Below are 26,550 nucleotides of genomic sequence, written 5' to 3' on the forward strand. Positions count from 1 at the left end.
AAAATCAAATAAAAAAAAGACAATTAAAAGAATCGTTTTGGCATTGGAAATAGGCATCAATTTTTCCGATACCGATTCTGATACCTCCAAATCTTCCTGTTTACAATTAATCGTCTCAACACTACTTTATATTATAGACTAGCGGTTGGCAACCAGCTTTGCCCGGTCATAAAATACGCTTAAATATATTTTAATCTAAGCAGATTTCATATTTATTATTACAGAGCCAATTCTCTATTAAATATTATATTGTACCTAATATATAGTACTGATTTTAAAAGTTTGAAAAAAAAATTATTTGGATGCCATCAACTAGAATTAAAACTAAAACATTTATCACTCCAGCTACGTTCACTTAATTTAGCACTTTAGCCAAGCTCGCTATCATTTGAGCTAACCCGACAGATAAATAATGAAGTTATAAAATTAAACCACTTTTAGATATGATTAGTTTTACACATGTGCAAACTAATAAAATTATGTCAGCAAGTTGAATGAACATTCTAGAAGTGTAAGCCATGTTTAGTTTCAGAAACGCTTCAGATGGTTCGTTGTTCTAAACAAGTCTTGATAGGTGACTGGTTTGCAGTAGACAGAACAGTTTCCGATGGTTCGTTGTTCTAAACAAGTCTTTAGAGGTGACTGGTTTGCAGTAGACAGAACAGTTTCCGATGGTTCGTTGTTCTAAACAAGTCTTGAGAGGTGACTGGTTTGCAGTAGACAGAACAGTTTCCGATGGTTCGTTGTTCTAAACAAGTCTTGAGAGGTGACTGGTTTGCAGTAGACAGAACAGTTTCCGATGGTTCGTTGTTCTAAACAAGTCTTGAGAGGTGACTGGTTTGCAGTAGACAGAACAGTTTCCGATGGTTTGTTGTTCTAAACAAGTCTTGAGAGGTGACTGGTTTGCAGTAGACAGAACAGTTTCCGATGGTTCGTTGTTACACACAAGTCCTGAGAGGTGACTTGTTTGCAGTAGACAGAACAGTTTCCGATGGTTCGTTGTTCTAAACAAGTCTTGAGAGGTGACTTGTTTGCAGTAGACAGAACAGTTTCCGATGGTTCGTTGTTCTAAACAAGTCTTGAGAGGTGACTGGTTTGCAGTAGACAGAACAGTTTCTGATGGTTCGTTGTTCTAAACAAGTCTTGAGAGGTGACTTGTTTGCAGTAGACAGTTCCATAGAGCAAAATATTCTTACCGTGTCGAGACGGGGGGGACATGTGAAATTGCTCCAGAAAAGGTTTAATATTTATGAAGCAATTCTGGTTTCTGATTGGTTGGTAGCAGAATATGAATGAATTTGATTCATCAGTTCCTAGCAGCATCGTTTATAAATAGAATCGTCCGACTGTGTGGGATCATACTCCATTCTTCATCCAAAATATTGCAACAAACATTTTACATTTCAATTTGCCGATATATTGCTGTACGCATTATTCATCCATCCAAACAAAGATTTTATAAACCATCATTGATGTAGGATTACTATTTCCTGTTAATCTCAGTTTTATGTGACCAGTAGTTTAAGAGTTTATTGGTTAAATATTTACACACACACACAAACTATATCTACTGTTTTATTTATATAGAATCCTTCTTTTTTTTTTTTTTTAATTTGAATTCATTGGACTACTATTCTCATCTTGAGAGTGATTTTCACAACGTTTCGGTTGATGTAATCTTCTATCTCCTTCAAGTGAATCTTGTCAAACTCTATTCTGTCATGGCTGACGAAACAAGAGCATGCTTCCCCCGTGGAGTAAATAAAGGATTCTGTTCAAAATTCCGTCCAAATTCCCGAATGTGACAGAAACATTCCTGAGTTCGACACGATACACCTGAAGAAGGTCGGAGGTTATATTAATCAAAACGTTGCGAAAATCACACTCAAGATGAGAACAGTAGTCCGATGAATCCAAATAATACAAATAACCAATCCTCATCTCAAAAATTCAGAAACTTTTTTTTTTTTTTGTTTATCATTTGCAGGACCATCTTTACCATTTACCTTCCAATGCTGCGGAGAAAAGATTAAGGAACCAGAAAATACCATTATCAACTGCTGAACAGGAATTTAATTCTAGTAAGAGACTTTTGATTTTTGTTTGATTTGATTTTGTTAAAAGAAAGGGTTCTTGTCCTGAATTTACTTTATATTAAAAAACGTAAATAAAGAAAAATCTATATGATGTGTGTGTCCATGACTGAACAAATACGTGATATTCCAAAAATCATGTAAATTAACAAAGTAGTTTTATTTTTTTGCTAAGAAAATCAAATTTTATGAGTAAGCAAAAAGGGACTGTCTCGTGTCACCGTCTTGAAAAAACAAGGCCAGGTAACTCCACAATAATTAAAACTTGTGAGATTAGTCTTGTAATGCCTATGATTTTCTATCATTTAAAATCATTTAAAAATTATTTTCTTTATATAATTATAAAACTCTGTGGACTGTCCAGCCGTGCTTACTTGAATCTTGTGTTTGACAATTATGCAATGCCCTCTTTTAAAAAATGGATGGCAGGTGAATTTATATCTATCTATATATCTATAAAAACAGAGATGTGTGTGCCACAGACGATTTCTGATTGGTTAATCCAATAATCACATATCCTAAAAAACTATGGTTCCTACGCTCTTAACTTTACCATAAAATATTATGGCCTTATTTATTGTCCATCTTGGAAGGGTTTAATTTTTTCCTAACTTGCCATTTACAAATTACAAAAATACGAAACTTACACAATCTAACAATCCAACCTCCGACACCACGTCCGCTATTCTGGCGCTAGCCACACACACGTACACACAACATGAAAACAAACGCTGTCCTACCCAGCACACGCGCACACACGCACACACACGTTCACTACTGTCTTCTTTAAAACATGTTCTTTTGAAGAGACGATTTTTTTAAGCTGTTGACACACATGTTTTGAAAATCTAGCAAAAATTAATTTTCCTGAAATTTTTCAATATTTAAAAATAAATTATGCCGGCTGATAAAATTTTAAAACTTTTTTTAAAGCTAGAAAGATAAAATTTAAAAATACTTATTTTTATATATCTATATATATGAAACTAAACTAAAAAAAAAAAAATGCGCGTTCACTCGTGGTCTTAAGTTCATTTCGGGTTTGTATTACTGTACACATAGATTCGAAACAGTTGTCAAAAAACAAATATATAACAAATAAATGTTATCAAAGGCAAGATAATTTACTTTTCTACCAAACTGGATATATTTTTCGTGTTTTTATTCAATGTAACATATTTATTCAGCTCGAAAAACGGGTTTGTATTATTGTACACATAGATTCGAAAAAGTTGTCAAAAAACAAATATATGACAAATAAATGTTATCAAAGGCAAGATAAGTTACTTTTCTACCATACTGGATATATTTTTCGTGTTTTTATTCAATGTAACATGTTTATTCAGCTCGAAAACCATACAGTGTTTACCGATGTATTGGAAAACTCAAGATGGCGCCTCACTCCCTCTTTAACACGGTAAGTATGGGAAAAGGTGTTATAAATAAAAAACTAGAAAAAATACTATTAAAAATCCGCCAAATATATGTCAAGCTATGTCACGGTAACATATATTGAGCGAGTTTTTAACAGTATTTTATCCAGTTTTTTATTTATAATACCTTTTCCCAAACTTACCGTGTTAAAGAGAGAGTCAGACACCATCTTGAATTTTCCAATACATCGGTAAACACTGTATGGTTTTCGAGCTGAATAAACATGTTACATTGAATAAAAATACGAAAAATATATAAGTTAACGGAACGAAGGAGTGGTGATCAAATAAAACAGAAAAAAAAGGGTGTCAAAAAAACAGAGGTGCTTAATTGGAATAAGAACGAAAATCAAAAACCGTAAAATTGAATTTCGATTAAAAACCAATATTATCTACTTAATTTTCATATCGATCTCGACTATCATATGAAAGGAACTGTGTGTGTGTGTGTGAAAGAAAAATCGTTCTGCTTTGTAGTAATACTGACAAAACAATTGCATATACATAAGACAGTATCTTATGAGTGAATACAAACTTGATATATACAAAAAATAATTAAATAAATGTCAGATTGAACAAAATCTAATACTGTAAGCAACATATGACTGAGCGACAATAATTAAAAGGTGGCACCTTAAATCTCCCTGGGTATAATTAATTTTCGATCTAATTTACCGGAAGTAGTAACTGACAAAAATAAAACTAAATTACACTCACCTATCCAAAAAATAAAACAATAAAATTACAAATGTATAACAAAAAACATTAATGTTGGAGATATCTTCGCATGAATGACCTCTTGAATACTGCTACCAACTTGGAGCGAGGGAGTGGTGATCACAGAGTGAGTAACTGAGTGATTCAGAGCGAGAAGTACTCTCAGTTACTCGATTATCCATGTACTTAGGTTTTACCACAAATTTAATATTCGACCAGATATCTGCATCCATGTTATTTTTCCTTGACCATCGACCGTAGCACGTTCCTTGTTAAAAAGGTTCAGAAATATAAAATTTTATTTTTATTTCCTGTAAAGATAAAAAAAAAAAAAAAAAAAAAAAAAATCATAAAATTTTCTTTGTCTAGATTTTAATGATTGATGTTATTTTATTTTTTCTTCAAGCTTCGTGGTTTCCTGAATTAAAACCTGGACAACTTCGATTATATTGCCACAGACTTTGTCCATATTCACATCGTACGAAACTTGTGCTGGAACACAAAAAAATCAGGTGAGTTACATTAGTTGCAAAACTAATTTTATAAACTGGCGCGTAACATTATTTGTTTTTTTTTTCAGCGGAGATTGTTTGGTGCTTGTGCTGTATAATGGTATTTCAAACAAATGGATTACAGATAAAAGCACTAATATGTATGTACGTGTCATCTTGAAATTAATAAAAACCAGCAGGGAGACCTGATGTTGCCCGGGATTGAACGATGTTTCACGCTCCCATATTTATATTGTCATCAAAATCAGTAGAAATCGCCCATTTTCCAATTAAATCAATTGATTGCTTGCTCTAGTTGGAAACCTATCACAGTGTGCCAGGAGGAAGCTTCACTTGCCTCCCTACAGGGATTTAGTCCATAATACATTGTCGTTTACATTGCACTGTAGAGAACCCACTGCTGACTTTGTAAAATTATTTTATATATAATGGCTTGAATTAAAGTCTAACATGTAAAAGTCAAGTATCATGCTTCAGTTGTGCTCTACACAAAAACGTTCATTTTGAATGCACCCTTGTCATATCAAAGAACCTATTGTTGATTTTATATGTCGGGCCTTTCGACATATGTGGTAATAAAACTTCTCTAATACACTTGTGATGTAAAATCGCCTGTTCCGTCGTTCATCAGATTTTTTTTCATTATTGATTATCGATACTTATTGAAGACATTCTGATACAAAACCTATCTAAGAACACTGCCAGGTACATAAAGTACATTGGTGTGAAATTTCATAAAAATTGGCTCAACTGTTTTCAAGTTCATAGATAACAAATTCACATTCACACACACACACACACACACACACACACACACACACACAAAGTTCTATTTATATAAAACAGTAGAGATTCTAAAAATTATGAAAAATGAGCCTGTAGATGTGCTAGATGTATTTTTCATAAAAAGTCAAAAAAGACACAGGCATTTTCTATTTTTCCAATGGCAAATTTCAAGAAAAGCAAGGGAGATAAGTCAGTTTGTCATACAGACTTGACACACAATTCTTCCACATTAAAACATACGATAAAACTCAATAATTTGATAAATTCTATTTTTACTTGTAATTATTTCTCTACTGGATCATTTTTCATAATTTTTGGAATTTGTACTAATTTTGTCATGGCACATAAATACGTAATATATTCACCTGAAAATGCATTTGTCCAAAATTCCATTATATACTGCACAAGCACTGGTCGTTTTATCAAACATTTTTTGATTTACCTTGCATATACTTTCAACTGTGGTGAAATTGATTTTTAACAGTCCTTAAAGATTTATTGTAAAACTAGCGTTTCTGATCAAAATCTACTATATAAAGTATATTAGTCGGATTTAGACTTCAGACCTAGATAGCATCGCATTTGACACATTGATATTTTATTCTATCAGCCAGTTTGTCTTATCCTTTCCAGCGCAATTTTTACAAAAACCAAAATGTCTTTCACTTCTGTTTGTTTGGAAACAAAAATTAGTCCACCTAAGACGGCTGTTACAATAGTGATAATTTGGTTCTTGTCCAGAATTCCCCTTACATTAAAAATAAAAAAAAATCTGTATAATGTACTTACTCGTGATAAAATGAAAATATCATATTCCAAAAATCACATAAACTGATCAAGTAGTTTTATTTTTAAATAAGAAAATCAAATTTTATGAGTAACAGAAGAGCAGCTGTCTTGTCCGCCATTTGGAAAACAATCGAAAAAAAAAAAAAGAGAGAAATAATTCTATAATTCAAACTTGTGAGATTTATGTTATAATACCTATGAATTCTCATTGATTACTTCAAATCTGGAAGATTTCTGGACAAGAACCGATAATCTCCATATATAAAAAGGCAAAAGTGGCGCACACATTTGTATGTCCAAGAAAAGCGTGGGGGGGGGGCGTGGATCTCGACCACGTTACTATTTTTTAGAACTTTTTAGATTATAATATCTACGATTTGCGAACGGACGTCATATGTACATTTATTTACATCGACTTTTAAAAAATCCCCTCTATTCCGTTCTTTTGCATGTTTGTTGGTCTTTTGTGTATAAATAAAGCGAACCTAATCAGAGCGAAGGTACAGCAGGTGGCCTTTCATGCCGTGACATCTTAAAAACAATTAGCTTTGATCAATGTCAGGGAAACCCTTCATATCAGATAATTGCTATCCATTTGGATGCTTCCAGAGTTCCCCCTTTTTCAGGGGAACAACCTCGTGGGGAAGCAAATAAATACCACAAGAGAAAGCGGAAGCTTGACTGGCTCCAGGCCAGGTTTAAAAGCCACTTTCATTTCTTTGCTGACTCCTATCATTCTCAACTTAATTATCATTGAGTTGATAACTTTTTGATTGACATCGCTAAATTTGAATGCTTTTCACTTCCTGTGGAGTCATAGCGTAGTGGTAAGAGTTCAGGTTTTCTTTCACTTTCATGCCCGTCTTCGCGTCACGGGTTCGAGCCTGCCTGCCTACTAACACTTTTTTTTTTCTTCTCAACACATACTTCCAAACACCCCGGGCAACACCAGGCACCTCCGCTAGTTTCATATAATGGCTCAGATAATACAAGAGGTATAATTCATAGTTTTACCTGCAAAGACTTATCTCCCTTATATATTTGGCCCTGTCGGTGGGGTATTAGAATACGCCGACTGCCCCCCTGCAGAGGGTAAAAGTCCCTCAATGGGGGTCCTGGATATGACCTTAAACTATATCCAGTGGTGAGGCCCCAGCTTGTGGGCTTTGGGGAGTGTGGAGCCACCCTTTAATTACCATTGCTCCCAGGTCCACTCTAACCCGGAGTGGTAGTACCTGTTAGGGTCCCAACTATGGGTTAAATAGAAACTGACGTGAAAACAACAAATATATTCTCTTAAAAAAATTTTTCTTCAAAATCTTTGGATTCGGCATTAAATAACCCGAAAAGGGTTGATATGCCGTAAAACAAAAACAACCAACCAACCAACCCTTATATATTATCTTTTCTCCATATTACATTTGAGGCGAATTTGACATTTTTTCAGAAAGGATAGAAAAGAAAAAAAATACATCATATCTTGGCCAATAATTGATGTCTTGTCAAAATTTAAAGTGTATATATTAGAAGATTTTTTGCTGAACATGGCTCACTCGAAAAAGCCAACCTGACGCTTCACCAAGTGGGCTTAAGCTAGTTCAGTGTTTTCCGAGAGACATCTGAACACCAGTTTGATCCTGGCAATCAGCTCATCTTTTGTGTTACTGGTGGTACAGTTGATGCCGTTCACGACTACATAATGGTTGATATGGTTGTAATAGAGTTTGGGAGCCAGATGTTTGGATATATACTATATTACATACAATGCACATATATATATATATTTAGTAAAACTGGTAATTAGTAAAAACCTGAAGAGAGTGCTCAATACTATTGCAGAGCAAATATGTGTTTTATTTTTGTTACCGTTTTATCTGTTCGGTTACATATGTTTCGGATGTTGGACCATGTTTACGATCCAACAGCCTTGTCAGACCTTACTATATATATATATATATATATATATATATATATATATACACACTATGTGTACATGCTATGAAGGACGTCCCAAAAGTAATACCTCCTATTTTTTATTCCCCCTAATTGGATCAGAGGGGATTGCAAATTGCGTTGTTATAATGACTGAACTTATGCATTCGTAACCTGAAAGTTTCATCTGTCTGTTGCAGGTATTGATGGTGTGACACTTTAAGAAAGCACAAAAAGTTACTTGTTATCTCTTCCATCTTCATAGTTCTTTACCTTTTTTAGTTAAAAAAAACAGGAGGCTTTTACTATATGTACACATGAAGATGTGTACGAGGTGCCTTCAATAAATTTCCAGACTTTTCGTATGGGCATTTTTATTGATAGTACACACATGAAACTCTAGTTCCTTTCGAAGTAATCTTCTTCAGCTGCAATGCACTTGTTGTACCATTCCAACAACTTCTGGAAGGCCCCATGGAAGTCCTCTTGAGTGAGCATGTCAATGACCCTCGTCACAGCCTCTTTCATCTCCTCAATTGTCTCATAATGACGGCCTCTAAAGTTTTCTTTAAGCTTAGGGAATAACCAAAAGTCACAGGGAGCAAGGTCTGAACTATAGGGAGGGTGAGGAATTGTCTTGATGCTTATCTTGGTCAAATAGTCTGTGACAAGGATGGAGTACACTTTGTACAAACTTTGCATAAATGTTCCACATCTTCAGTTCCTTGCAAATAATTATGTGTACAGTTCCCACACTGACATCAAACTGTGCACATATTGTCTCTATAGATGCACGACAGTCCTTATCCATGAAATTCTTTATTCAGCCAGTCAACTCTGGTGTTCTGACTTTCTTACTCCTTCCACACCTCTCATCATCCCTCACAGACTGCTTGCCTTCCTTGAATCTTTTATACCACTCAAAAACTGGTGCTCGATTCATGCAAGATGGTCCAAAAGCAGTCTGAAGCATTCCATATGTTTCTGTGTTATTTTATCCTAGTTTAAAACAGAATTTTATTGCATATCGTTCTTCTAAAGTGACCTCACGTTCAGATTTCATTTTTGAAATTCACCAACTGTCACAATCAGGCTTTAGTAGGGTGTATTCCAATTCCTGCTGTAGCTGTTCATTTGAACCTGAAATCATAAAAATTGGTCAGTCATCTCATAAGATGTGTAGCAATAACATACTGAATTTTCAAGAGCTTGCGACAATTTTAAATACCTGTACAAAAAATGTTTGGAAACTTCTTGAAGGCACCTCGTATATACTATATAGACATATACGAACATGTGTATACCAATGTTATACAGGGTGTTAGGAATACATCTGACACTTTTTGGAAAGGAAAGAAACATATTTTGGTCAAAAGTGGGTGTCTTTTTTTTTTTCTTTTTTTATTACATTTTCACCCCAAACAAGGCACATTGCCACTTTGATGTAAGAGGCTACTATCAAGGACCTAAGCTCCAGGGATACTATGTAGGGAGTTGGGCAGCAAAATGTCAGTTCACATTACACTTGAACTTCTGCAAGTCAGTACAGTTGGGGAAGCAGAGACCCGGAAGGGAATTCCAAACTAGCAGCTCTGGGGAAGAAACTACTGGAGTAGAAAGCTCTCTTACATCTAGAGATCTTTACTGTGTAGGGGTGGGATTTAGTTGGTTGTCGGGTTTGTCGGGGGTATTTACATCGAGAGGGTACAACTGCTTGCAGTTCGTTGGAGCAGTCATCATTAAAATACTTGTAGAATAGGCAGAACTTAGAAGATCATGTTAAATACTTCTCACCATGACCTCCAGGCGGGACCTGAATCTGGAACACACGGCTATCATAGTGTCCTTTTAGAAATGCCGAACACTAGTTTGATGCTGACAATCAACTCATCTTTTGTGGTATGAAGAAGGTATTGATGGTGATATGGTTGGTGTCTTTCTTAACTGCACCCCACACATTGTAGTCTGTGGGATTGTAATCGTACAAGTTAGGATGCCAGATGTTGGACTGGTGAAGTTGTGGAAGTTCTCAGACATGAATGTACGACCCAGAGCTGCGTCTTATTACTATACCTATGGTCTTCCCACAGTTACTTTCCATACCAGCAGAGCGGAGTATCCCAAAGCTATGGATACTTGTCCTCTTAATTTAATGTTGATCTTAAGTCATCTCTACCTGTCTGTTTGGCTTGGAAACTTCCAACAGATTGCCTACTTTGCTCACATCCTCTCTCTTTGATGCATATAACATCACATTTGCTTCTGGCTACCTTATGACCCTGGTATCCTGAGTACATGTGAACACTGACCTTGGGAATCCAAACCATCAACTCGTTGAAACCATCTGAATTGAATCTGAGTTTTTTTGTTTTTTTTTTCAAAGATGTAGGGCAGTCTGACATGACCTTTGTTGGAAAAGACCATCACAGTTCGAGGGAATTTGTTTTTTATGATATACCGGATTTTGTACAAACTGTAGACTAGCTATCTATTGTCTTCTGCATTGGTCCTGGTAGAAATTATTTTTGTCTGAGAAGAACCAGAGCACTTCTAACTCTATTGGGCATTTGACCTTGTTGAGGAGTCTCTTAGTTTTTATAAAGCAATGCTTCTTGTGCCTTAGTGATAAGTAGCTTTGTCATATAATTACAATGTCCCTGAATTTTCATTATGTATATGTTTGTGCGTGTCTTCAATGTCTTTCCTCTTCTCTTTCGATGTTGACTGATGCTGCTGTTTGTCTCATTTGTTTCTGTCTACTGGATAGAGGTGACATTTGAGTACATACTCTCTGAACTTATGACCCCGGTATCCTGTGTACACGTGAATACTGACATTGGGAATCCAAGCCATTAAACTCACTGAAACTATCTGAATTGGATCTGATCTGAAACTAAATCCAGTGGTATGTTATCAATTTAGAGTGTGTAGTAAGCCTAATCTGGAGTGGTATTACATGTGAGATTCAAATCTAACGATTATATAGAATCTGTCATGAATATAACATGAAACTGTATCCTGTTGTGATCCCCCAATTTTGGAGCTATGGAAAGTATAGAGGTATCCCTTTAGTTTTCAGGTCGGTTCTAATTCGGAGTGGTAGTACATGTGAGATTGCAATCTATGGTTTCATCTACTTGTTTGTTTTCCTTCAATCTTGGACAAATAACTTGTTAACACAAAAACAAATCTACACAACATAAAATTAGAATCTTATTTACCTTTTTTAACAGGGATTTTTTTCTTCCCTGCAACCTCTTTCCCACAGAAGAGACGTTGCGGGCCTGTCTCTGCTCTATCCTTATTTTCATGACAAATACTCCTTTGAGCTCCAATCTATGGTCCCTCCTTGCCAAACTTTCACAAAAACACTCAACTAGCTACAACCACTATCAACAATTTCCCTCACTCTCTATCTGTACTCAAATCTAAACACAGTTTCCATGAACAAAGCTTCTTTCCTAGAACTGCCAGACTGTGGAACACTATTCTACTGGCCTGCTTCCTGGCTAACTACAATATAGTAGCCTTCAAGTCCAATGTAAACAAGTTCTTGTTGAGCCATCCCCTTAAATAATCCAAATTCTAACCAATCTACATCATTAACGATTACTACACTACCATCTTACATTCATTAACCCTTATCCTTAAGTTGCCTTCGGGCCTTAATAAGTGATGATTTCCATGTAAAAAAAAAACTCTAAAAAAACACAAACTAATTGAAAAATAAACATGAAAATGTACATTGAAGTAAGTTGCAAACTATATATGAAAGGTATGGTTTGATTTTCTTTCCAAGAAATTTCTATCTGTAGAACACATTGTCACAAGATTGCTTCTCTGAGGACTACAACATGGTCATCCTCAAATCTAATATCAATAAATACTTGACGATCTCTGTCCCTAAGGTTTGCATTATATTTCCTGGATATGGCTGCACTTTTTTCTTTCTTTCTTTTTTTGTTTTTGCGGCTTCTTGACAAACTTTGTTGTGCAGACGCAGTTCAGATGCTTGCTATAATCCTTCCTGCTTCCACATTTCCATCACAATTATCCAGCTCACAAAGAAACATTGCACTGCAGTGAAGATTCTCAAATGTTTTGGATGAGGATCACTCTCGTACAATATTCCAGTGGTTTACAGTCGTCCATAGTCTCCATCTCTCAAGACCATCAACACTACACTTTTACCGCAAATTGTTCTGAAATGAAAGAAGATCAATATGATTGAAATTGTTTCAAACACACTGTATCTAGAAAATACATGAGCAGTTAAACTTCACATTCTAATCAGTCATTTGCAGGTTCAATCCCACCTCATGGTACTTCAGACAATTTACAAAGTCCTTATTCCACAGAGTTTCAAAAATGCTATTCTTGCTAGTCTTCTCATCAAAGGACAGAAAGAAATCAGCAAATTATATTTGTAGCAATGCTAGAATTTGCTGGTTATGGCATTACGTGAGCATCATTATGCAACACCTGTATCACTCTGAAAGGGTCACGAACTTACTTTCTTTCTTGGAGGTTAGACACGAGGTCAGGTGTTGTTTTGGAAAGCCAGTGCACTAGGATAAGTGCACTCTGGCCTACAAAAAATGGCTGAGCAACCATGTTGGTATTCCCGGTAGGGCGACTATATACATGCAACTGGGGACTGCTTGTGAATTTCACACACCCATGAAATTTCCTCCCTTGGAGGAAGTCAGTTTAACTTGCCTAATGTGAGTGTCATTTTAATATGGTATGGTACAGATTAGTAATAAACTAACCTCTTCTCAGAGAGAAGGTGAATTAGTTTACTTATTACATGAATCGAGTCATGGATGCACGTCTGTTTTTATCATAACCAGTCTTAGTTTCCTAGCCAACAATCCCAAACCCCCTCGGGGGTCCGGGCGACAAGATCAAAGTGTAGTATCTGTTCCGGCAGATACTGCAAGCTATGACTAGCTATGACTAGCAAAGACCAGATGTGGGGGCAACCCCACATGCCTGACCTTTAACCAGCTCCCATTTCCCACCTCTCGGGAGCCGGTCCCCTTTTTCCCTTCCCCCTCCCTTCACTCCTCACATTAAAAATCGGCCTTGTGCCTAATTTGCTTGGTGGGGGAGCAAATAAATACCATCTGTTCCGGCAGATACTGCAAGCTATGACTAGCTATGACTAGCTATGACTAGCAAAGACCAGATGTGGGGGCAACCCCACATGCCTGACCTTTAACCAGCTCCCATTTCCCACCTCTCGGGAGCTGGTCCCCTTTTCCCTTCCCCCTCCCTTCACTCCTCACATTAAAAATTGGCCTTGTGCCTAATTTGCTCGGTGGGGGAGCAAATAAATACCATCTGTTCCGGCAGATGCTGCAAAGCTATGACTAGCAAAGACCAGCTATGACTAGCAAAGACCATATGTGGGGGTAACCCCACATATCTGACCTTGGTCACTGAAGGGGCAACCCTTCATACCAACAGTTTCTAATCCAGCTTCCACTTCCCTCCTCTCGGGAGCTGGATCCCCTCTTTTCCTCCCCCTTCCCCCTATCTCCACATTAAAAAACGGCCTCCTGCCTAATTTGCTACGTGGGGAAGCAAATAAATAAAAACAATTTGGCCTTCGGGCCAAGATCAAAGTGTAGTATCTGTTCTGATACTACACGTCAATTTTTTTTGTTCTCAGTCAGTGGAGGAGAAATCCTTCACGACTGAGGCAGTCTTTAATTTTTGTTCCTTTCTCCACGTTAAAAAACGACCTTGGTGTCTAACTTTACCCTCGTGGGGAGGCAAAGTAAACATGAACAATCAGCAATAAAATCAAGCAAGGGAGATCACTCTAAAAACTTATCACAAAGAAATAGAACTCTTATATTGCCATACAAGGGAGATAACTAGGTGGACCTCTCAGGCCTTAACAGAACCATACTCCAAACTGACAACAAGGCCACTGTTGGACTGATTGTCGAGGATGTCTTTCCGACAAGAACACCTACTCAAGCTATGTCAGATAAGTAAAAATTAGGTTTTGAGACCATTTATATTAGGGAGGTAACTTATGGCTATATTTTATTAAGCTAACATATACGGAATAAGCTGTAAAAAGCTTTAATTAATAAGTATACAAAGTAAAATAAAAAAAGTATATAAAGCCACTTACTTTTATAATTTTTTGTTTGTTTGTCATCTTCTAGGTATCAGCCACTTAATATCAACCTCAAATCTAAACCTGATTGGTTCTTAGAAAAAAACCCTTGTGGACTTGTACCAGTCTTGGAACGAGATGACAAAATAATTTATGAATCTTTGGTATGTAATGATTATTTGGATGATGTCTGCCCTGTGCCTCCATTGCAGTCGACAGATCCCTATCTCAGAGCAAGAGATAAAATGATGATTGGACAGTTTGACAAGGTAAGAAACTAATATATATATATATATATATATATATATATATATATATATAAGAGAAAGAAAAAACTGTAAGTTGAAATTTACAATCAAAATTTATTGTTTGACTGAATGAATACTCCAAAAAACAATTTACAAAGTCCTTATCCCCACAGAGTTTCAAAAATGCTGTTCTTTGCTATTCTTCTCATCAGAGGACAGAAAGAAATCAGCAAATTATATTTGTAGCAATGCTAGAATTTGCTGGTTATGGCATTACGTGAAACTGCAATTTATTGTAGTCACAAATTGCCAAGAAAAACAAGTGAAAAAATGTTAGATATGTAAAAAAAATAAAAACAAACCACGCATAATATTTCATGCAAGCTGAAATATTATGCACGATTTGTTTTTATTTTTAAAACTAAAGAACTTCCATGCGCAAGCACAGAAAAAGCAAAAATAGAATCAAACGATCTAATTGATAATTTATTTGTGCAAAAGAAATTACTTCAAAAGAAAAAATTAGTACAAAACTTTTTCTGAATTTATTTAATACCTATTTGATTACTTACTTTTTACCCAAAACAGGAAGTTTTAATATCAGAAACCGGGAATGTTTTTGTTGAACTCAGCAATTTGGACAGAATTTTGAACAGAGCCTTTTATTTACTTCACGGGGGTAGCATGCTCTCATTCTGTCAGCCATGACTGGATAGAGGTCCTAAGTAATTCTCAAGGACCTGTGCTGCAGTGGTTAGGGTACTTGGAAAAATCAATTGTAAAAGTGATATTCTCATGAAGGTTCAATCCTCAGTGCGGGCGACCGAAAAATACAATTATAAATTACTGTGAAGTAAACAAATGGTTCTGTTCAAAATTCTGTTCAAATTCCCGTTTGGAACAGCACTGAAAAGTATTTGAAAAAATTTAGATTGAATTCTGAAATATAAAAGGAAAAAACTGGTAAATGCAGAAGCTGTTAATGATTAGTTCGATAGTGTGAGATGTTTTTTAAATAGAAATTCTAAATCCAGAATAAGAATACTTAGATGACCTAATGGAAATGGGTGTATTGTATTGTGGGGTTTTATGTAAGGAGTGTATATATGTGCATTCAGTCTAGTCTATATAAATGTATGCGTGCATGAAACCAATGCTCGTATCGTCTAGTAGTTATAGATGTTTGTTGTGTGTGTGTGTGTGTTTACACATATTCAAACAGAGTTTATATAATATGGGTAAGTTAACAGTCATTAGTTCGGGACAGGTTCACCAAACATGACACATTAAGCACACAATGGCAATTTGATAATAGAATACTAAGCTTAGGTTGGGGCTCCTTTTGTATTGTGGACACAGCAAGAAAACATTTCACTGTGAATCAGTAACAACAGAACTTCTTTTTGTTTTTCCTCGTTAAATCTTATTTTCACAGTTAGGTGTTTCCCTCAGGGATTTACAAAGCTTTCTTTTTCTTTACTCCTTACATCCTCTCTTAGTAGCTCAGTCGAATGCTTCCACGACTGACAAAGCTAACCTCCTCTCATGGACGGCTCCCACATTCTGTAGCAACCGAAACTTGCTACAATCATAGGCAGGAGCTAATTCTTGCGGCTTGAGATTTGAAATCCATTTTCTCCCTGGTTTGTCCAATCACAAGCCAGCTCTCAATCACGTGACTGAGTGTATAAAAGGTAAAACCAAGAACGCTCTCCCGCTTATTCCTCTCTTTCACCCTGGCTTCAGTTGGCAGTACAACGTTAACATGGCTCTCTTCAAACTCACATTTGTTTCCATGTGCTGTACCCAAATGAACTTTGTTTATCATACTACAGAACTGCTGTTGTCGATACAACAACAACAGACACACACACACATCTAATACAACATGTAAACACACTGAAGACTTTGTTCTTTCTTTCTCCTTTAAACAAAACTGTTCTCTCCTCAACAAGCCGGCAATATATTAATTCTATCTTTACACAAGAACGCTTCAACCTACTAACCCGTTTCTCTCTTGGACTAAAGCTACTAACGAAGATAACAAATAAAGTTTTGTTTATTAATATAGAATGAAACTCCATTGTGTTGTCCCTTATTCTATATGTTGTTATCTCAGTGACTACCATACACTCATTAGCCCTGATTCTCGAATGGCTTTTGGGCTTTTATAACTGTCATGTAAAAAAAAAAAAAAAAAAAATTGAATTAACATAAATTAAACTTTGTGGGTCTTTGGTTTAGTGGAACAAAGAAAAGATAATTTGGTTAAAAAATAAAAAAACAAAAAATGAACTGGCGTTGATAAAAAAAATAAAAAAGCAAAACAAATATGAAAGTAAAAAAGAATCCTACAAACGCTACTAACAAAGATGACAAATAAAGTTGTTTATTAATATAGAATGAAACTCCATTTCGTTGTCTCTCTTACCCTATAGTTCTCCCTGACTCTTACTTATATCTCTAGTCTATATATCAAAACTACTCTTTCTTTGTTATCAGGTCAGTTCCATTGTTTGTTGTTTGTAAACTTCAATTCCTAAATCTATTTTATTACATAAATATTCCTGCAACATTTTATTCATAAACATTCCTAAATCAAAGTTTAAAACCCTCTCTGTTAGATTTTAACATAAATATTTTAGCTAAACTTTTCTTTTCTTTCAAAATATTCTCTGTGTATATCTTTTTCTACATAACAATTAACAATTCAATAATAATAATAATCGCTCAGACCTTTGGCATTGCCTGCTATAACATAACTCTGGAGTTGAATGTATTACTCAAAGAAGCAAGTGCCCACGTGTGTGTGTCTTATGTGGCTGTACGACTTACCTTCAGGTGGGATCTGAGAGAGAGAGAGAGAGATTAAAGATGGTGGTCATGGCTTTATAAGGTGTGGTCTCATGGAATCGCACAAGATCACACCGCTCATCACACACATATACAAATGAAATGCAGTCAGTTTTTTTAATAAAAAGTCTGTTGGCAGAGTTGAGAGGGACAGACATATGCTGGAAATTGAGAGAGAAAATTGTGAGGAGGAGGAGGAGGAGGAGGAAATACAGTGATGAATTCTGTGAATTTCTGTTTTGTTTGATTTTCCCCCCAAAATACCAGCCCATTTAACTGCAATAACACAGATACTATGCTGTGATCGTAGCCAAAAGGTCCAACATAACAGGGTGTATCAATTATGCCGTATATCATTTTATAGTATCATCCATAATATGTTATGGTCTTACAAATGTACAGATGTCCGACATGCTAGAAAAGACTACAACCCTATTCTGAATTTCTCACACATGTTTATGAATTTTTGTAACTTCCAGATAGGAGTGAGCCCAAGGGAGATAACTTAACAGCAGTATTTCAAAAGTTGACCTATTTAACAAATAATAAGATTTTTTGTTCTGTTTTGTTTTTTGCTTTATTATAGGATTGTAAAGAAAGGTAAAAAATGTCTGTAAAATTTATCTTCTAGGATATAAAGATGGCGCTGAATCTCAACTTAAATGAATGTCAGAAAGCTGAAATCAAACAGAAACTCGTTAACCATTTACAGACATTTGGCAAAGTATTAGAGCAAAGAGGTGATTATTTTGGTGGTAAGTCTTAAAGCTTGTTCTCTAACTTTGCTTTTTATGGTGCTACCGGGATCAGGCTGTCTGAAGATATTGGCTTTCTGACTTGAAATGCAATAAACGCTGATGTTATTTTTTTTTTCCTTTGCCTTGGCAAAACTCAATCATGTTTGGCAAAGTCGAAAACAAGAACAGCAATTTTCGTTTACAAAACAACCAAACTAAACATCATGAATAAATATTTGAAAATATAAAGGACTTGAAGAATAAAAATTTTTTTTTTTTCAAAATTATTGGATTCGGCATTAAATAACTCAAACAGGGTTGATATGCCGTAAAACAAAACAAAACCAAATTAACTTTGCTTTTTATTTATCTACAATACATTTCCAACAATTTTTTGTGTGACAATAAATAATTAATTTCATTTATTTTTCTGCTGCTTACAAAATGATAATTAAAGCAAACAATAACCAAATTCTAAAAAAGAGCAGCAGAGAAATAATAATAAAAATACTGATAATAATAATAATAATAATGATAATAATAATAATAATAAAAATAATGATAATAATAATGATAATAATAATAATAATAAAAATAAAAATAATGATAATAATGATAATGATAATAATGATGATAATGATAATAATAATAATAATAATAATGATAATAATAATAATAAAAATAATGATAATAATGATGATGATAATAATAATAATAAAAATAATGATAATAATAATAATAATAATAATAATGATAGTAATAATGATAATGATAATAATAATAATGATAATAATAATAATGATAATAATAATGATGATAATAATAATGATGATAATAATAATAATGATGATAATAATAATAATAATGATAATGATGATAATAATAATGATAATAATAATAATGATAATAATAATAATAATAATAATAATAAAATCGTGTCAAATCGTAGACTTTGCTATCCCAGCTGACCACAGGGTGAGCATGAAAGAAAAGGAGAAACAAAGCAAATACACAGAGCTAGCCAGAGAGTTAAAAGGGATTTGGATGATGAAGAAAATCAAAATAATACCGATAATAGTAGGAGCACTAGGAACAATTCCAAATAACTTTAAAAAAGAATGACAGAAATTGGAATCAGTGGAATAGCTGCAAAAATACAATGACTAACGATAATGAAAACGGCTGAAATATTAAGGAAAACACTTGAATGCGGAGAATAATACAAGAATACAATATAACAAAGAACCGAAACTGCATATCTACAAGTTCTACACCCTAAATGCGAGTAGGGAATAATTTTCCCTTTAACTAACTCACATTTAGGTAAAAAATGCACTTTTGCATAAATAATTGCATTCATTCAAAATGTATCACAAAAACAAAAACAAATAAAATAACATCTACGTAAATCACGATATATCCAAACAGTCGTGCAAGGTGGTCCAGTGGTAAGAATTTAGGCTTCTTACCATGAGGTCCCGAATTATTTCACCCTTTCTTTATACCAATCTTTTTATTTATGAAGCTTGATGTATGTCAAATATAACTACAGAGCATATACAAATAAATGACAAAAAGTCTTTATTTCACATTGCAAGGATTGGTTTAAATAAAAGATGAATTATAATTGGATAAACATATTTCCCCATAAACATAATATATATATATATATATATATATATATATATATATATTATGTTTATTGTACGTAACTTGATGTATACCACAATAAAAAGCATTGTTTTCCGAAACGATCGTACAGATAATTGATTTTGTTGTTGTTCCTTCTTATGAAACGGATTTTTAATTTAATCATAATTTGATTTTTAAATTTTAAATTATCAATCACATTACTTAATATTGAATTAGCTCTAGGACATTTAACTATCGAGCTTATTATATATCTAAATTACAATGAGCACTTTCTATTTCCTGTATTTTAATTAAACTAGTAATTTCACTGTTACATTAAAATACATTCAGCTCTTTAGACTATTGTTCTAATCTCCTTTAAATTATATATATATATATATATACACTTATTCAATTATATTTCACCTTTTCTTTATGTCTTTCATATAATCATTATGTCAATTTTAGAATATTGTCTGCCTTAATTTATCAGAAGAATAAAAATTTATTAACTTTAAAAAGAAAAGAAAAAAAAGAATTTGGGCATGATTACATAAATCTGAAAATTCGAAGAGTAGTTGCAATTGTACTTTATATTTACGCAATATATATATATATATATATATATATATATACACTAGCTGATCGCCTGGTGTTGTCCAATCATAAAATATGCATAGATATTATATTTTAATTAATGCAGAATTCTTATTTATTATAAACAGAAATACTGTAGGCATTAAACGTAATGTTAAATTCCTTTAAAAACATGAGGTAAAAAACATAAAGAAACTGAGATATGTGCATGCAAGTATTATGTTTCTTTCTAAACAGTTCTCTTCTTTTTTGTAAGTAAAAAAAAAGAAGCAAATACTTGAGCTGAGATCGAAACCAAACCTAAAGACAGTGAGCTAAATACTATAACCATTAGGCCAGCTTGACACAATCTAAAATGTGTTACTTATTCTTAACATAAGTCATCTGTCATGTGAACGATTCACGCATGCGCAATCATGAAACAGTGAAACAGTTGACAAACAGAGGAAAATCCGATTACTTCCTCCCCCACCATACCAATTTTTATATTTTTAGCCCTTAGCAGCACTTTTTTCTGGATAGAAAACCGATTGAAAAGTATTTCACATGTCTGAATACCCCATATACCAAAGTTTAAATTTGCAGTTTAAAGATTTGTTGAGTATATAGGTTGAGAAGCAATTCCATACATGCACACATTGTTTCTTTTATATATATATATATGCTTATTCAATTATATTTCACCCTTCTGTATACCAATCCTTTTATTTATGAAGCTCGATGTATGTCAAATATAACTACATAGCAGATACAAATAAATGACACAAAAGGTCTATATTCCAAATTTCAAGATGTGATAACATGTTCAATTCTTAACAGCACCTGTTTCGCAGCACAGAAGCAATTATATATATATATATATATATATATATATATATATATATATATATATATATATATATATATATATATATATATAAAATTTTAGTCATTCAATGAATTTAAAAATTCATGACATGAAATATGTAAATTTCAAATCAAAAGATTTTAGGTGGGATAGTACTTATAGAATATTATTGCCAGTAATATCTTGTAAAACTTATAATCACAGGTTTCTGTACTAGTTGATTGTTAGATAATTTTATTCTGAAGTATATATATATATATATATATATATATATATATATAATATAACATTTATTTTAATTTTTATACACATACATGTGTGCTTCATCCTTTTTTGAGAAACATCAGCATGGAGGATCTACCAGCCACAAAATTCGAAACTCTGAGGGTCTAAGCTGTTGCCCTTATTTTTAAAATGGTCTTTAAGAGATGAGATATTTTTTTTTATTTTACGTTCCAGCTGTTTCGAAATTCTAAAACAATTGGTATTTATTCAATTCCATCTCTCCTTTTATTTCTGTCAGGTGATCAAGTTGGCTTACTGGATTTCAACCTGTGGCCATGGTTTGAGCGTTTTGAGGCCCTCGAAGACTTTACAGAAACCCTAAAGGGTTTTACCAATAATTTTCCAACCACATTAACTTCCTGGAAATCACGGATGCTCCTGCAACCCGCCGTCCAACTCACAATGTCCAATTTGCAGCCATACACTGAATTCATAAGACGTTTTCTAACAGAAAATAAAAATGGTTGAAATAAAACACTTTAAATTAATGATTGAAAAATATAGTTTCATCTTTATTTTATAGCTATCTATCTATTATCATCATCATCGGTTTAATGTGTAATTTACATACTAGCATGTGTTGGACATGTTTTGGAAATTGATTGCCAAAGTAACCTATCTCTGGCCAGGTCTTTATTATCCCACTTCTCTCAATTTTAATTTTTATTGTTTCCCTCTCATATTTTTCATGGCTTTCTCCTGCTACATTAACTGTTCTACATCTACCAACCCAAGAACTCTCATCCATTCTTTCAACATGGCGATACCATAAAAAATCTCCTTTTCTCCACACAATTACTTATAATCTTCCTCTGAAGTCATCAGATCTAATCCTGTCTTTAACACTCGGTGTTCATCTCCCTCCCACGGCAGGGAGATGTCACACAAGGTCAAGAAAGTGGGATTTGAGAAGCCAGTGCCCTAGAGGAAGAGCAGTCTGGCCTGCAAAAAGTACCTGAACAGCCCCATCTGCATTCCTCGGTAAGCCACCTCAGGCAGTTGGCAATCAACCAACCCCTTCTCAAACGGTGACAAGATAAGGTCTAGAAGGTTGAACCTCCAGAACTGCACAGGACAAGAACCATACACCTCAATCAACAAGGAACGAACCATCTCAACTCTGGTGAGTTTAGGGCTAAAGGAGCTCTCTCTCTCACTGGCTGTCTTCAACACGCAGATTACAAATTCATCGTATTATTCTATCATTTCTTTCCATGCAACACATGTCCTCAACCCTCAATGGCCAGGTTTCACTTCCATACATCATCACACTGTGTACACATACCTCAGAGAGTCTTTATCGACATAACATGAGTTCTCTGAACTTACTCCATCCACTCCCAACTCTTGCAATCATGCTAGCACCTGCTCCACCCTGTGCTGCAAAATTATTGTCAAGGTAATAAAACTTCTAGACAACATGAATATTATTATTATTATTTTAATTTCTTTTTATTGTCTTTGTGTCTTATACTGAGCTAAGGCGCTCCGTGAATGATTTCCAACTTCACCTGTTGCTATTTTGCTTGTGCCACCCTTTAGCGTAAGGGTATCATCAACTGATCTTCTTCACGTCTTAAGCAGTCTACCACAGGCTTGAGGCATCGGTGTGGGACACACTTTAGGACTTTTCAAATGATTGACGCTAAGCTCACATTATTAATGCTGAAGTCTCTCAGGGGTCCATCCTAGGCCCAACTCTCTTCCTGATCTACATTAATGATCTTGTAAATCACATCTTTACATTATTCGTAGACATTTATGCTGATTACACTACCATCTATGGTAGCACATCAAAGACCGTAAACGACCAAGTTCTGTCTGATTCTCTCTCCTCTGATCTTGAGCACGTGGTACAATTGGGGAAAGAGGTGGCTGGTTACTTTTAATGCATCTAAGACCAAGCTTCTATCTTTATATCATCAACGCTCTGATCCCCACCTGGCATCAATTGAAATGAATCGCTCTCGTCTTGGGGAGGCTTCATGTTTTGACAAGCTTCTGGGCTTGACCTTTACTCCTGATCTGAAATGGAACACATACATCAAATCCGTTGCCAAGGCCGCTGGAAAAATGGTCGGATCCTTCTATCGATTCAATAGATATCTCACTGCTGATGCAATTCTCTATCTATATAAGAGCCAGGTATGTCCAAGGATGGAGTACCGTTGCCACATCTGGGCAGGAGCTGCTAGGAAGAACTTATTCTGCCTTGATAGAGTTCAAAATAGACTTCGTAGCCTTGTGGGGTATGTCCTTTTCTCTTCCCTGCAACCTCTTTCTCACAGAAGAGATCTTACGAGTCTGTCTCTGCTTTATCATTATTTTCATGGCAAGTGCTCGTCTGTGCTCCAATCTATGGTCCTCCCCCTTGTCAAACTTTCAAACTCGTCTAGCTGAAAACACTATCAATAATTTCCCCCACTCTTTATCTGTGCCTAAACCGAAATGTAGATTCCATGAACAAAGTTTCTTTCTTAGAATTGCATGCCTGTGGATCTTGCGAGTCTATCTCTGTTTTATCATTATTTTCATGGCAAGTGCTCGTCTGAGCTCCAATCTATGGTCCCCCCTCGCTAAACTTCCACGAGAAACACTTGTCTAACTGAAACCACCATCAATAATTTCCCCCACTCTTTATCTGTGCCTAAACTTAAATGTAGATTCCATGAACAAAGTTTCTTTCTTAGAACTGCATGCTTGCGGAACCATCTTCAGTTTGCCTGCTTTCCAGCTGGCTACAATATGGTTGTCTTCAAGTCCAACATAAACAAGTTCTTGATGAGCTGTTCCATATAAGTTAACAAATTTACTGAATTTCCATTACTAACGATTACTATATTGTCCAGTTGACTACTGTACACTCTTAACCCTTATACTCGAGTGGCCTCTGGGCCTTGATAAGTGGTGATGCCTATGTTTAAAAAAAATATATATATATTCTACTAAAGCTGTGTTCATGTTGTTATCTTATATGTTTGTTTGTCACCGTGCACAAGACATGACATCATGAAAAGTTAAGGTCATAAAGGAATGATGTCATCAACTTAAACAGAATTAGAAGACACTGAGCAAATCAGAATGACATACAAACAGACTTTGTCAAGATCAAAGTGTAGTATCTGTTCTTCAGATGCTGCACTTCCATTTCTTGTTCTCTTTCGGTGGAGGATCAGTCCTTCACGACTGAGACAATTTTTTATTTTTGTACCTTTTCTCCACGTTAAAAAACGACCCTGGTGTCTAACTCTGTCCCGTGGGGAGGCATAGTAAATAGGTACAAAGGAATTGTGTCAGTCATTTAAAACGAGTGAAGCTATTGGGGAAAAGATCCTTTATAATACCAGGAATGCTTAGGTAACAAAAGGATACGATCATCCATTAAAACAGAGAATATAGACTAGATACGTGCAAAACGAATGCCGATGCTCAAAATGAATAAACGTTTTGACCCCTCCTTTACTTAAAAATTCACCAAAAATCAGGATATTAACTAATTTTAATGAAATTTTCAGTATTTATCAAATAATAATTACGAAATATATTGAACCCATTATTTTTATTTAAATCTTAATGGAAATTTATTATTTTGTTTAAACAAAAATACCTTTACTAAAGTTGTGGTTTTCAGTAGTAAAAAAAAAAAAAAAAAAAGAATTTATTTTTGCTTTTTTTATGATAAAGCATCGTAAAATATAACAATTAAAAAAAATATTTAACTTATACGGAAACGTTATGATAAAAGCCCCTAAAGTCTGTATTAATGAATTCAATATAACTCAAAGAAAAATGAATTTCTCGAACTACCAATATTATCAATGAATTAAGCATTGTTTATTTAATATTTTCACACAAAAAAATTATAATAGAAAAAAAATATTTCTATCGTTTTTTTTTAAATTACAGGTTTTGAATAATTTTTATATGTAAGATTTTAAATATTTTCCTTGCTTGAATGAATGTGAAACTTTTGCCGTAACATAATTTTTATATAATATTGGCCAATAATTAAAAGAAAAATTTAATTAAAAAACAGGAACATAGAAAAATAATTAAATTTAAAAAATGGTAAAAACGATACAAACGTCCAGGATAGAAATGTACGGATGCACATCTGGGGGGGAAAAAAAGAAACCCAGCACCCCCTCCCTCCTTTTAATTACATGACGTCATTTTCAGACAGCTTTTCGACTGTCTCAGATTTGGGGCTTCCATATAATTCGTGTTTACAAAACTTCCATTTGTTGCACTTTTGTGAACAGCAGAATCACTCGATTTTTGGGCTAATTAAGCTATTTTTTGTACGAACAAGGTGTTTTTTTTTAATTTAAATTAATATCTTAGAACTTTACTTTACTAATTATCTTTGAAATAGACCCAGAAAACTAATATTTATCTTTTAAAGGATTTTTACAATGAATTTATTTAACTTCAAAATTTAGCTGAATTGGTTAGCTCGCCATGAAAACATTTTTTTTTTTTTTTTTTTCACTTGACAAATATTTTTTTTCCTTTTGGTAATTAAGATTATTCCTTAATCTTTCAAATACAATGAAAAAGTAGTCGGAAACCTACAAAAAAATTATGATGAATCGGCTTTCAAAACTAGGTTCCCCTATCTTTATTTGTCCATTTTTGCCCATACCATATAGACAATCCGTGCCATTTCAGGTCATGGATCTTCTATGTGAATAGTGACTGCATATGCTAGACAAACCATTTAGGCTCAGCTGTACAAAACTTGGTCTCCAAGCACAATGATTGACATCACAAAAGAATTGCCTCAAAAATGATGATGTCTGTAAGGTGGAACAGATTTAATCTCGAAAATAATACCTCGGAGACGTTTGATCGACTCTTTATTTGGCGCTTATGTCAACGATCATCAAATCTAAGGGAGATAACCAGCATAAACATAGCAAAAATAAGCATATTTTGCAAGATATAATTTGG

At 34.3% G+C, this 26,550-nt stretch overlaps 1 protein-coding gene across 1 annotated transcript in view; it reads left to right on the plus strand.

Annotated features, from left to right (window-relative positions):
* LOC145277925 (glutathione S-transferase omega-1-like) overlaps nucleotides 1-23,022 on the plus strand; it is a 40,399-nt gene extending 17,377 nt beyond the window's left edge. The window contains exons 4-8 of the mRNA XM_080130000.1: nucleotides 1,988-2,081; nucleotides 4,650-4,755; nucleotides 14,448-14,667; nucleotides 18,131-18,254; nucleotides 21,836-23,022. Coding sequence (XP_079986126.1) covers nucleotides 1,988-2,081; nucleotides 4,650-4,755; nucleotides 14,448-14,667; nucleotides 18,131-18,254; nucleotides 21,836-22,065 — 774 coding nt within the window. The 3' untranslated portion in view covers nucleotides 22,066-23,022. The remainder of the gene's footprint in view (nucleotides 1-1,987; nucleotides 2,082-4,649; nucleotides 4,756-14,447; nucleotides 14,668-18,130; nucleotides 18,255-21,835) is intronic.
* Nucleotides 23,023-26,550: the final 3,528 nt, after the last annotated feature.

Source organism: Euprymna scolopes, chromosome 6, assembly GCF_053919585.1.
Source record: "Euprymna scolopes isolate OS-2025 chromosome 6, ASM5391958v1, whole genome shotgun sequence".
Lineage (NCBI taxonomy): Eukaryota > Metazoa > Mollusca > Cephalopoda > Sepiida > Sepiolidae > Euprymna > Euprymna scolopes.